Genomic DNA, 12,569 nt, shown 5'->3' on the forward strand with positions numbered 1-12,569 from the left:
GGAGATGGTGCAACACAAGCGGGCAAGGATTTGTTTCTGGAAGAAGGAAACAAAGTGCAAAGAAAGTAATCCAGAAAATTGGTTCATAACTGGTACTGAGCCTAAGGCGCAGCAGAGGAGTCCAGCCACAGACAGAATAAAGGAGCCTGTGGTGACTTTTCTGGGACACCAGCTAGTGCTGGAAGGTGCTACACAAAAGTCAGTTGGCTTTAAGACAACACTAAGTAATTATTCCAAACACGATGCAAGAAGCAGCTTCAGACAATTCTTCCAAGCTGAAGCAATACATGAACCCCTCCAAAGACTCTTCTACCCCCCCGACAGTTACGTTATCATTGTCTCCAGTAGGCATCTATGGAAATGCTGTACTACAGGTTTCCACATGCACACACACTAACTCATCTTTTCCTTTCGTTTGCAGAGCTCTGCCGTAGCTGCACTCCCCTTTCTAGCAGAACGCCACCAGCAGCTAGAACACCTTCTGCATTCTTTATCCAGGAACTGGCGTCACTCTTCTGAGAGGCACAGCTGACCTACACCAAAGCTATCCAGCGTATCTTCTGGAAAGGAGCTGCTATCACACTTTAAGATCTAAGTTTCTGTTCCAAAATAAGAAAGGCTTTAGGTCCATATAAAAAGAGCAACGTAAATATAAGCTACTCATTTAATTGCTTTCAACTAATATATATACATCTTTTTAAATTAAGTTTATTCATTAGGATCATGTAATTTAGTGAAACTATAGTTACACCCAAATTAATGTTCACTTTCAAACTAACCAGAATACGAACACTGAAATTTCTCTTAAGCTACAAACACTTTAAAATTACCAGATCAAAACAGTGACCAACATTTTACTCTTCTAGCTTTCTAGAAGTTACTCATGCTCTTTAACAGCTCCTAAACACAGGCTTGCCACTTGAATGACTAAACATCCTTGCAACATTTATTCCACTTTGTGTGCACACCAAAAAATAAGTTTAAATGCCCTGACAGAGGGCTGTCTAAGAAACATGTACTACGCCTGGACCAAATATGAAAACGTTGTGAACATCAGGCAAGGCTAGGAATTTTACCAATTAATGCATGTTTTATAGGAGACAACTTCTGCAGTTTCAGCAGCATTTTTCTACATTATGAGAATCATTTAAAATTATCCTAAAACCATTTTGTACCAATGTGGAAAAGTGTTGAAAAAACATTCAATTGCACTGGTAGTCAATAGTTAGTAGAAAGCACTCAAAAAGTAGAGTCCGTTTGTTTTTCTTGTACTCTTGTTCTTCTCCATCAGGGCGTGAAAAATGCATGTTCTTGAGACCTTACCCTTTGGATTTCAAATTTCCAGCTTATTTCTGATTTCAACTCCTCTGGTTATTGCATCAGCCTCCCCCTCAGTTAAGACATGATGTGAAGAGCAGGGCCCAGTGGAACAGCACAGTCTCTTCATTCAAGTAGCCTACAAGTACCCTTCTTAGAGATAAATACGGGAAGTATTTTCCAGCACCTTCCAGGAATTACTACTCCTCTCCTCATAGGGAGGGGAGGAACTAGAGCAAGTTAATAAATATGAAAATAAATTATACCCTTCTCCCCGCCAAAAAACTGTTTTGGGCTATTAACATCAATAGAAACTTTATCTTTGTTTGGATAAAAACATCTAAGAGGTAAAGTAGCTGTGTGTCATGTTCAGGCAGCACATTTAAACAATACAGGAAAAGATAGTACCAAACAAGTTTTAGCTTTTTGGGATGATCCTCTAGATAGATACATAATTCTACAGTATCATGTTCTGACTCACGCAGTTCCCTTTAAATGGTTATAAGACACTATCAGATTACAAAACAGACAAAATTCAGTGCTCTAGTACCTATCATCAGCCCTTCACAGAACAAATGTTCACATGGAAAATCCTTAATACCACACATGCATTCTTTTCAAGTTTGAGTACGAAAAACCGAGATGGTGTAAATATAACATACTCTCTATCTTTGTTACAAAAAGGCACATTTAGGCAGTTTTAAATGTGCTAAGTGTTGTTTCCAGTGTTAAAAATAAATTGTTTAAATTAAAAGAGCGTCTGCAGGAGGTCAATTTAATCTTCAGTAGGCAACAGGAGCTGCTGTGGAGATGACGGATGAGGTTACTTTTCCGCTGATCCAGTATTCTTATAAATATATAAAACCTATACAGATCAGCCTTGGAAGGGAGATCTATGAAGCAGTCTGCAGACTAAACCTTTTCTGTTGGTTACTTGGTATTTTTGGTCTTATTTTTCTGTTGACGCTGCTGCCATGGCTGGTTTCATGCCCTCACGCGTTGACTTCAGCTCCTCCAGTTCTGTGTTTAGTTTGCTGATCACCCACTCCAGGGCATCCCGACCCTGCCAGGAAAATACTGGAATTTAGGATCAGAATAGAGACAACACCACTGCTCATGTTTCTATAGTTTTTCCTCTGTCAGACATGAGACTTGTTTTAAAATTAACTTCATGTGTCCTGCACAGTTTGATACCAGATTATATTGATAATTTCTGAGCCTCTTCTTACAGAAACTTCACTGCAAAGGCATTTGCTTAACCCATAAGCAAGCAGTAAATGCAATACTGGTGTGAGCTGGAGCGCACCCAGGCAAAAAGCCTAATTCAGCAGTTGTTCCCTTATGTAAGAATACTGCTGGTTTTACTGTTTGCTGCTCCCACCCCCCAAAGAATATCAGCAAATTTATGGCAAAGTCTAGATACTGTTCTCAGATTCATTAGCCAAGTTATATGGGCAGTTTTTCAGAAGATCCAGGACAAAGAAAGATAGCCTTCTGCTCTTTGAAGTAGCAACTAATTGATTTGATATCGAGCAAGAGTTCAGGGATGGACTCGCACTGAATTCTTATATTTATGCACAGCAATTTTTCAGACTGAGATTATAGATTATAAACCAGACTGAGATTATAGTCACGCATTTTATATCAAGGTATGGTCTTTCTCTGTTCAGCTGTCAGAATGGCAGTGCCTCAAAGCTAGGCGCTGACAGCCCATGCTTTAATAAGAGCTGAGGAATCCAGCAAAATAAGCATGTCAAAACCCTTTTGCCTTAAGAAGACCCTGTAGCAGCTGCCCCCCAATGACCACAAGATAAGCACGCAGCCAGCCATACAATGAAGCCAAGAAAATAGAGAGAAGCACTTCAACTAAACAAAAGTGCAAGATTTTAGAGCCCCACAATCTCAGGACGACAGCTTTTGCCAAAGCAAGCAGATGGGATCAGACCGGGAAAACACCTGGCCTTTTTTCACCTAAAGAGAAGCCAAGAGACATTCCCCTCTACTACCCTACTAAGAGTAAGTGCAGACAGTGGAGAGCAGTAACTGGGAGCCACATGGCTCTGGCCAAGTCTAGAACAGTCCTGGAGATAAAGGGTCTGAGCCTAAAAAGTCCTAAGCCTTCAGGAGATCCAGTGTTCAAGCCCTCTGCAGAGACTAAGGGAAAGGGGAACAGCCCTCCACACACAGAGAGTTATTCTGAACTCTGACGTACTATTTTTGTTACGTGCATTATAGGTGATAAAGTGAACAAAAACCTCTTCAAGTGTCCAGAATTTGCTGTTATATTTTATAAATCAATAAGCATCTACAAGGATCTGCATAAACACCTTTGAAAACCTTAAAAAAAAAAAAAAGTGCCCAAACAAAACCCACACATGCTCTTGAAGATTTTTTTGGAGGCTAGAAACATTACCCTGGAATAATATTAAAAGCCCAGTTCCAGGCTGCAAAGCGTAACCTATTAAAAGAAATAAAGTTTTATTATGAATAAGAGCATATTTATCTCAAGACTCTCATTAAGTTCAGTGAAGGGCTGACTCTTGTTTCTCTTCAAGTTCTTCATATTACAGGGACTCAGAGAATAAACACTAATTGCTACGTCTGCAATTAGCAGGCAGTCCTTAACCCGAGAAGAGCCACCCGTGTATCACAACAAAGCGTTCAGCTCTTCGCCAGAGCTCAGAAAGGGGGATTCAGCCCTATCCAGAACTACCTCAAGAACTAGTATCTTTAAGAACTTAGTTCAAGGTATGCCTTTAAAAAATACTGACAATAATCAAGAAAACGTTATTTAAATTGTCCAGTTTAAGTACAGGTTGCTGAAAAAAGTCCTTAGAAGAATATGATTTAACTTCTGAGTTCCTTCCATTTAGGCACCAAATCGACCGTGCTTCAGCAGGTGGTAACTTCCACCATCTCTACATCCTGTGCAAGACCTGGACCCACCAGCAAAGCACGGACAAAAGCACCCAGAGAGGAGTAGGCTACCGCATAGCAACAAGTTGTACCTAGCCGTGAATTAGCCGAGTGGAGTGCTCCCTAAGGAACAAAGCGGGGGGAGAGGGGGGGAGTCATCTTTCAGTAAGCACGCATTTGGGTATTTAAAAGTCAAGTTAAAAGGTCCTCTCTTAGGTGACACAGGCAGAGAGAACTGAGTAAGACAGCAACAGCTTAGATCTTATTTTTGTCTAATTGCACAAAGAAGACTTTTCGGAAAGTCAAAACCTCTGACGTAGAAAATGCTCAGTAGAAAAATACTGAGATTCTTTACAGGCCCCGACTATGAAACAACCAGATCACAGTGTTTTAGTTGATATATCTGTTGACACGATAAAATAAAATAAAATTTAAAAATCCACAACATTCAACTGGAGCCCCAAGATATTTCCTTCAGCTTTTGAGACTACATAAGTATGCATGTTTCCCGAGACCTGCATATGCTACATGCTTTATTTTGCTGCTAAGAATGAACTGGTGACATTGGCAGGGAAGATTTCAGGAATATTCTGCACAGGAAATTAAGTTACAAATCTTAACAAGATGCAAAGCCTCCAAGTACTGTGGAACTACCCAGTTACCAAAAAAAAAAAAAAATCTGACAGAGGATTGATCTATAAAGTTTCATACTGTACAACAAATTCTGTAGTATGTCATTAAGCAAGCACATTCATAACCGAGCATGCATATTATATTAGTCTTTATTGCATATGTTAGCAGTATGACATGTTTGGCAGACCAAACGCTGCAGATGAAGATTTGTTGGTAGAGCTTAAGTGATTGACTGATAAATGCTAAGCCTTTGTAGTTGATGTTTTCCAGAAAAACAGCCATAAAAGCCTAGTGGAATGAGAACGTAAAAGCAAACACTCATGGCATACACTGATCTCAAAGTAAGCAGTGTAAAAAGCCCTGTGTTCTTAAGTAGGAGAAGCAGCATCATGGATTTTTTCTTTTTTTTTTTTTTTTTTAAGGAATCTTATTAGTTGAAGCATAAGCCAATACAGGAATGACAGAGACAGGCTACACTGACTCATGGAAGGAAAACAGTCTGCACAGAGGTAGCACAGAGGCAAGTACACTCAGTTCTCTCAGCCTTGAAGTCAAGTTTTTTCATAGTCACGTTGCTTAAGGGACACGTCACTACCGAAATGAATAAAACTACAAGACCAATGAAAAACACGAACAGTCTGGCATTCTGACAGCTTCAAGCTTTGTACAGATTTCCACAGTTCACAGAAGGGCAACAATATTCCTCAGGCATAAGAAAAGCAAATACAATTTCACTATGCAAAAGATTACCCCTGTTGTGCAATCTCTTTCAAGAAATCAATTTTGCATCCTAAGAGTACAATTCTGTTTCATTTTTATAATGCCAATTCCAGACATTAACCAATTTATTAATTTCTTCAGGTACCAGTTTTACAAATGGAAATCACAGAAACCAGGACCAGATCAAACACTTGGTGGGGGTAACTCATTTGCATGCCTAGTTATCTGCAGTCATCATTCCACTTTCAAACCATAAGCAATAATGTGTGGCACAAGACATGGCTGCAGCAAGTTGGTTGTCCAGTGGCATAGGCACGGGTTAATTGATCCAGTCTAGATCTGACCTACTCTCACTCTCTACAACTGCAGTGCAATGAACATGTTTGCCATTCCTGTATGCAATGTATATAAAACATACATGCGGGTTAATTTACGAAATTCACATGACAACAATCCATGCACATATTTGCTAGAAAGCTGAAATGCTGTACCAAGAAGAAGAATGCTGGCATTACCACTAGTTAGTACAAACTGTAGATGTGGAGAACTGCTAGCTTAGAGCGCTTTCAGAATTTTGAATTATCCACTCAATAGCATCCCACCCCTGGAGTAACACAAAAAAGATTTACAACATATGGCAAATGATTTTTCCATCGTCATTAAAAATAATAATGCATCATCTGCCACCTCTACCTCAGAGCAAAATATATTTACTTCCTATTACTTCAGAACAACAGAACATTTTTCAGTGACTTTAAGAGGGGTGCTAAGAGCACAGAGGCACAGCACAGCATGCAAGAAGAGCTAGTAATAGCAGAGTAGGTTACTGACTAGCAAAGAAAGGGCTGGTAACAGCAAGTATAAATTCATGCCAAGTTCAAAATCTCCGAAGAGACTCTTCAGTGAAACACACAGGACAAGAAGGTGTCTTGATTTGCAAGAAGCTTATGAGCCAGTGTGTTCCTTGAAAATGGCAGAACAAGAGAACAATCTGTAAAAGAAATCAAGCTCTCACACAGGCAACACCTGAACAGATAGCAAGAAATATTTACACTCTTTCTCTGAGTTCAACAGAGACATGCAAATGTAACAGATGCCACAAGAGGAATTCAGCCAGGACTTTTAAATGTCTCCAGTTATCTGGCCATTTCAACTAGCTAGTGCTTTGCTACCTCCGAGTTAGCCCGAAATTTGGTTGTGAGACAGGGTTTGGACTTGTCTTTCAAGAATATATACCCCACAGAGACTTCTAAATGGAAACCGGATCAAAATAGAATCGTAATTTATCTGAGATACATTCCATTTATGACTTTCAAACAAACACAGAGACCACTCAGCTAGTTAAAGTTACTCTTCAGTGTCTAGAAATTACCCATCACTCCTTCCCCAGCCCCTGATTTTAACCTGTTTTCCTCTTATTTTTGGAGAAGCACACAGAAGGAAGGAAAAGGAGGCTATCTCCTCTCTGATCTAGTTGGTCAATACATCCTGTCAAGTTGGCTTACGCTGCCTCGGTCAAGCAACATCTCTCACAACGACAAAGGGCTGGCCAAAACACAGGCTCACTGGCATAGCAGGGGTTACCTGGGCCAGATTCCCACTGTGCTGAACGTCTCCAGCAATGCAGAGCACAAACTCAAATTTCAGATGCGCTCATCCTGCTGTTAGGCAGTGATGTCTATGCTTCTCTAGCAACCCCATTTCTTTCCCACCTACCCCGAAGAAGGGTAGGACAACGTGCCCAAAATAAGCACTCCCATAGATCTGCCTGTGCTGAAGTACAGTTCCATGGCGGCAAGCCAAGTAGAAAAAGCAAGCATGAGACAGAGGAGTTGGTGTAGTGTTACCTACAAAAGCCAGCATAGTTTCATCTCTTCAAAGAATATGCCTCTGCTTACACTACCTTACTTTCAGCCAAGGGCAAGGAGACAGCTCAATAATGGACAGGAACCGGAACAACTGACAAAGCAGCATAGAAAATATACTATCATTAAATCCAAATTAGAAAGGCTGAAAAGGAAGTAATATTCACTACTAGCACTAACTCCTGGAAATAGGAGGTTAGTGTTTAAAAAGGTGCTTTGGGAAGAAAAAACCGATAATATGTGTATGCTACATGTAACTGTAGCATACACATTGAAGATTGTGTGTTCTGATGTGCAATATTAGTTGAAAAACAAAAATTTAGTAGTGAAACCTTTTCATGCTTTAGGAAATTATATTCTACTTGCTGAAGTCTGACAAAAAAAAAATCTTTTGAAACTCTGTGCACAAAGTTTAGAGAAATTAAATATAGCATTCAGCACACATGACTGACAATTACTATTTCAACAAAAAGAAAGGTAGGGATGGGGGGAGAGAGGGAAGAAACAGAATAAAGGTGTACCTTTCTGGCATTAGAAGATATTGTGTTTGCCATTAAGCTTTCCAGATAACTGCTCAAGCTAATGCCTTTAACAGTAATAATTGCTTCTTGAGTTAGCACAGTTCTGCAAGAGAATATAAAGAAAAGTTAATACCTAAACTGAACTGGACTAACATAATGTCTCCTATACACAAAGAAGCACACAAACATGCTCAACTTACTTTTCAGGGTTTTCAGGATGAGGTGTGTAAACCAGTCTCTCATCAACAGACACCAAGTTTGTAAGAGTAATCTTAAAAAGAAAAAAAGAGCTGAAATTCTCACTTCCTGCTTTCATTTTACTGTTATCAAGAGCACCACTCAATAGCAGAGACCCCAGTTTAATGTCAGAGACAAAGCAGTGTACGCAGAATATAAAACCCAGAACACAGTCAATAAAAAGACCTATAAAGGGTAATGCATCTTCTCCTATCCTAGATCTAATTATATCAATCTAAGTTCCGATTCACACTACAAAGCACAAACAGCTTTCCATTTGTTTTCTCTGAGTGCTGAGTCTTATCTGATTTATGGCATGCAATTCAGACAGGCTCTTCAAGACCAAGACCACCATAATGCTATTTGGAGTGTACAGAAAATTAATACTCAGGAAAGACAATGCCTCTTGTACAGAGACAAGTCTCTCCTACAGACAACTCCACTTTAAATCTGATAGTTTCAAGTTCCCAGGATACCAAAATACAGCATACTACTTCATTTTCATTTTTGGAAAAAAGGCATTTTAAATTAAAACTTTTGTTGCAAATGGCAGTGTAATGTAGAACAAGCTATTCATCTAAAAGTCAGACTACTTTACATCCATTCTGAGAAATAATCTTACATTAAAACAGAATCACAAACGTTTGATTCCAAAGTATTTAAAGTTTCCTATTTGTGGGAAGAAGAAGGAGGGGGAGAAAAAGAGCCAACTAAGATGCCAATTAAGACATGGAAATTGCCGCCTCCTGATGAAAGATGCAAACACATTTCTAATCTAAATGTTAAGAGCAAACCATCTAATCTCCAGAACTAATTACCAGAAACTTCTTAAGCTACCACTCACATTAGTTGAGCAAAGCTCCATCTTTTTTTCCACTGGATCTACCACAGAATGTTCCTCAATGTAAGTCAGAGTTCTACTTGTTCCTAAAATCTGAAAGTGAAGAAATAAAAAAATTAAAAAATAAAAAGTACTAAAATATATAAAAAAAACCCTGAAATGCATAAATGTCAAGTTCTTAGTGACCCCAAATAAATACAAAGTAATTCATGGATACCAGAACGCTGTGATCAGTGGCAAGACTATATCCTGGTAGGTTGTATCAGCCACACAGACCAGTCTGGAAGGCATGCACAGACATACACACACTACAGGCATATTAAAGTCTACAGCATATTCTTGCTACTAAGTACGCTAATTACAGCTTATGTGATTTTGGGGATAATATTTCCTATAAATTAAGCTTTTACTTTAAATTCAGCTCCAATTTGGATGATGACATAAAAATGCATCCCACCCTTAACAAACCATTAAGACTGTAAAAACGTACCGCTTTTACAATACTTGGCAGTCCCCACTCTGTGCTGAGAAGACGGTGACTATGCAACCTCCCCTGGTTATCAAGGCTTCTGTCGAGGACATCTACTCCTACCACACACGGATTCATTGGGTTGGGATACTTTCTCATAGCAGCTTTGATCACTGTATCCCAAGGGTGTCTGTAAAAAGAGGAGGAGACAGTATTTGTAACTATTGTGTATTTAATTGCAAATATTCAGACAACACTAAATCAGGGATCTAGCTTGCATAACATGGCACATGCTGTACAACTTCACAGCTGCCAAAAGTCATCCCAAGTGATGTTTAGAAAGGCAATAAGAAAGTATTGACACACAAACAGGAAAAAAATATTCCTTTCTACAGAGTGAAAAAAGGAATTATTAACCCAAGAGTAACAGAAATGAGGGCAAGGGACAACAGTCACAAACTGCTACAAGTGACATTCCAATTAGCTGTGCAAAAAAACCCACAATGACAGGGTAGCTGCCCACAGAGATTGTTAAATCCCGATTCATTTCGGAACTCAACCGGAAAAGCAACCTGACCTAACATTTAAGTTAGCCCTGCTTTGAGAAGGAGGCTGGACTAGATGACCTCCAGAAGTCCACTCCAACAACAAATTCTTCTATAATTCTAAGCACACCACATAAACTAAAGAAGAAATCATTAGCTTCTGTTTCTTCCTATAGCAAAAAAGCAAAGTGAAATTTAATTAAACTAAAAAAAAAAATCAGGAAGTTCAAAATAAAGAAACAGATTTTCAGAAACCAGATCAGCTCACTGCCTTAAGTCTGGACCTGTACTCCTGCTTCCAGCAGCTTGTTAGCATGAATTACATTTATGGGTACTCTTCGCAATACAGAACTGTTTTTATGCAACAAGTTTTGATAATGTTAGAGTCCTGGGTTCAGAGCAGCCCCATTAATGGTGGATGGGCTATCCACACACCTTTTCTTGTGGGTCTTCATATACCTTCTTCTGAAACAGAGGAGGCCAGAGAAATCATGGGCTTGATCCAATACAATTCTGTCCCTAAGCAGTGATTTCTATATTCAGAATAGCTAATAGATCTGGAATGAAAGGTTTATAACCTTTAAAAGTACTTTTAAAAATTCAACTATCAATACCTAACTTAAGAAGGCTTAGGGGTGCCAACTTGTACATAAGAGTTGCACTTAGGGCCCTAAACGGATTTGATTTTTAAGAACACTACTTTTAGTCTTAAAATAGACCAGTACAGAAGAGCATCAGCAGTACACCACCGCCAGAACAAACAGGAGCTTGGAAAAATAAGTTCTTTTTCCAACAAGAAGAGTAAGAAAAGGTCTTTCAGCTTTATTGGTGCAAGCGGGAAAAATAGAGCCTTCAATTCCTATATCAGAAGGAGAGCTGGAGGACCATTCCTCGTTATCTTCAGTAACTATACATCATAATCAACAGAAGGTACACAAACTGAAAAGGTCAAATTTCTGTTAAATGTCCTTGAGAGATTTTAAGAGTCAGAGATCTGATAAGGCACAACAATATTTTATTAAGCCCTGAGCTGAACTATCTGCACCCGCACAGCACACATTACACCATAAGGGTTCCAATACAGATGTCGATGAGAAAATGCCAAATAAATATCGAGTTTGTGTCTCCCAGGTGACAGATGTTAATCTCAAACTCGCAAGTTATGCCATACACAAGCAGCCTTTACTAGCCTCTGCATGTCATTTCATATTAGAAGCTACAGTTTACTTATACCAGACTAATGCTAAAGTTGAACGCCTACTACCTATGTCAGCATAATGAATTCAGTTGCGTTAATGTAATTAAAGACTAAAACTGCACATCTGGGATACTTTGTACATATTTTAAGAACTGTCACCACTGGTGCTCTTCAGGTTTCCAGACTTTTAAGAGGGCTGTAGCAGATGAGTTATCAGTGGCATTTTAAGAGCCACACTGGAACTGAACCTCCACGTCAGCTTGAGTAAGAGTTACGTACCTGTTGATACTTTGGCCTACTGCTCCCTCATGACACAAAAGTGGAATTGGATGACCAGAACCATGTTATAAATATGTTTAATGCAGAAAAGGACTGACAGTAAGAAAACTCCTCAGCTGTCACTTAATGGCTGGCTGCTAGGTATCTCTGTGAGGGTATGCGACGGCTAAGGCGAGATACACAGCCACTCTGCCCATACCTCTTGGAATACATCATCAAGTACGTCAGCAGTTTGGGGTTGCTTTGCTGGGTTTTTTTATGGTGTTGAAGTTATTTTTCCTTAACTACCCACATCTTTCCCAAGCCATTAAGCTGTCGGGCCGGCCCTACCGCTGCCCTGTTGCGGCGGGGGAGCCCCTGGCACGGGGTCTGACCAGGCAGGGAAAAGCTCCAGGTGATGACGGATCGGCAGCGGGGGGGAAAGCGCTGAGGCACCGCCGGGGGCCCTCCCCAGCCCACCTCCTCCCCCTCACCGGAGGATTTACCGCCGCCAGAAGCCGGTGTCCCCGTCCCTTTCCCCGGCTACCGGCATAACCGGTCAGGAGCCGCCGGCGGCCTCCCTCCTCCGGCCGCGCCCGCAGCATTTCCTAGTTCCGCCTCGCCTTCACCCCGGCAGGGACCGGCTTCCCCCCCCACCCGCCCCCTACGGCCCGGCCCGGGCGGTGGAAGGAGCGGCGCCGCCGTTCAACGGCCGCCGCGCGAGCGTGGGGGGGAGGGAAGCTCGCCGCCCCTCACGCAGCCCTCCCCGCCCGGCCCCTCACCCGAACACATGCTCCGAGCTCCAGATCTTCATGGCCGCCCTCGGTGTCTCCTCGGGCCCGGCGGGGGAAGGAAGGAAGGCGGGGGGCGGCGGCGGCGGCAGCAGCAGCAGCAGCAGCGACTCGGGCTCGGCGGCGCCTGACAGCCAGACGCCGGCCGGCCGGCGAGCGCGAGCAGCCACGGGGCGGAGCTCCGCCCGCCGGCACTGGACGTACCCAGCCGGCTCCTGCGTCACGCGCCTCCGTCACCGCCTCGCCTCGCGCCCCCGC

The 12,569-nt window shown here is 41.4% G+C and overlaps 1 protein-coding gene across 4 annotated transcripts; it reads right to left on the bottom strand.

Annotated features, from left to right (window-relative positions):
• Positions 1–646: 646 nt before the first annotated feature.
• On the bottom strand, positions 647–12,560 carry PRELID3A (PRELI domain containing 3A). 4 transcript variants are annotated; one of them, XM_063326499.1, is made up of 7 exons: positions 12,303–12,560; positions 9,541–9,709; positions 9,054–9,143; positions 8,173–8,243; positions 7,973–8,075; positions 7,490–7,545; positions 647–2,380 (listed from the first exon to the last, which is right to left on the bottom strand). In XM_063326499.1, exons 1-7 carry the CDS (start codon positions 12,332–12,334, stop codon positions 2,356–2,358), a joined length of 546 nt encoding a protein of 181 aa, XP_063182569.1. In that variant the 5' UTR covers positions 12,335–12,560; the 3' UTR covers positions 647–2,355. The 4 variants fall into 4 exon arrangements, 3 of the variants coding, with proteins under 3 accessions (XP_063182569.1, XP_063182568.1, XP_063182570.1); XR_010069992.1 differs by lacking the exon at positions 7,490–7,545 and adding an exon at positions 6,078–6,190 and having other exon boundaries at positions 2,255–2,380; positions 12,303–12,559; XM_063326500.1 differs by lacking the exon at positions 7,490–7,545 and adding an exon at positions 6,102–6,190 and having other exon boundaries at positions 2,266–2,380; positions 12,303–12,559.
• Positions 12,561–12,569: the final 9 nt, after the last annotated feature.

The sequence above is a fragment of the Chroicocephalus ridibundus genome, chromosome 2 (assembly GCF_963924245.1).
Source record: "Chroicocephalus ridibundus chromosome 2, bChrRid1.1, whole genome shotgun sequence".
Taxonomy (NCBI): domain Eukaryota; kingdom Metazoa; phylum Chordata; class Aves; order Charadriiformes; family Laridae; genus Chroicocephalus; species Chroicocephalus ridibundus.

Coding starts and splice junctions, on each gene's coding strand:
- PRELID3A (XM_063326498.1), bottom strand. CDS start 12,334: ATGAAGATCTGGAGCTCGGAGCATGTGTTCGG. Junction 9,710..12,302: donor AGCTCGGAGCATGTGTTCGG/GTGAGGGGCCGG, acceptor CTCTTTTTACAG/ACACCCTTGGGATACAGTGA. Junction 9,144..9,540: donor TGCCAAGTATTGTAAAAGCG/GTACGTTTTTAC, acceptor CTTCACTTTCAG/ATTTTAGGAACAAGTAGAAC.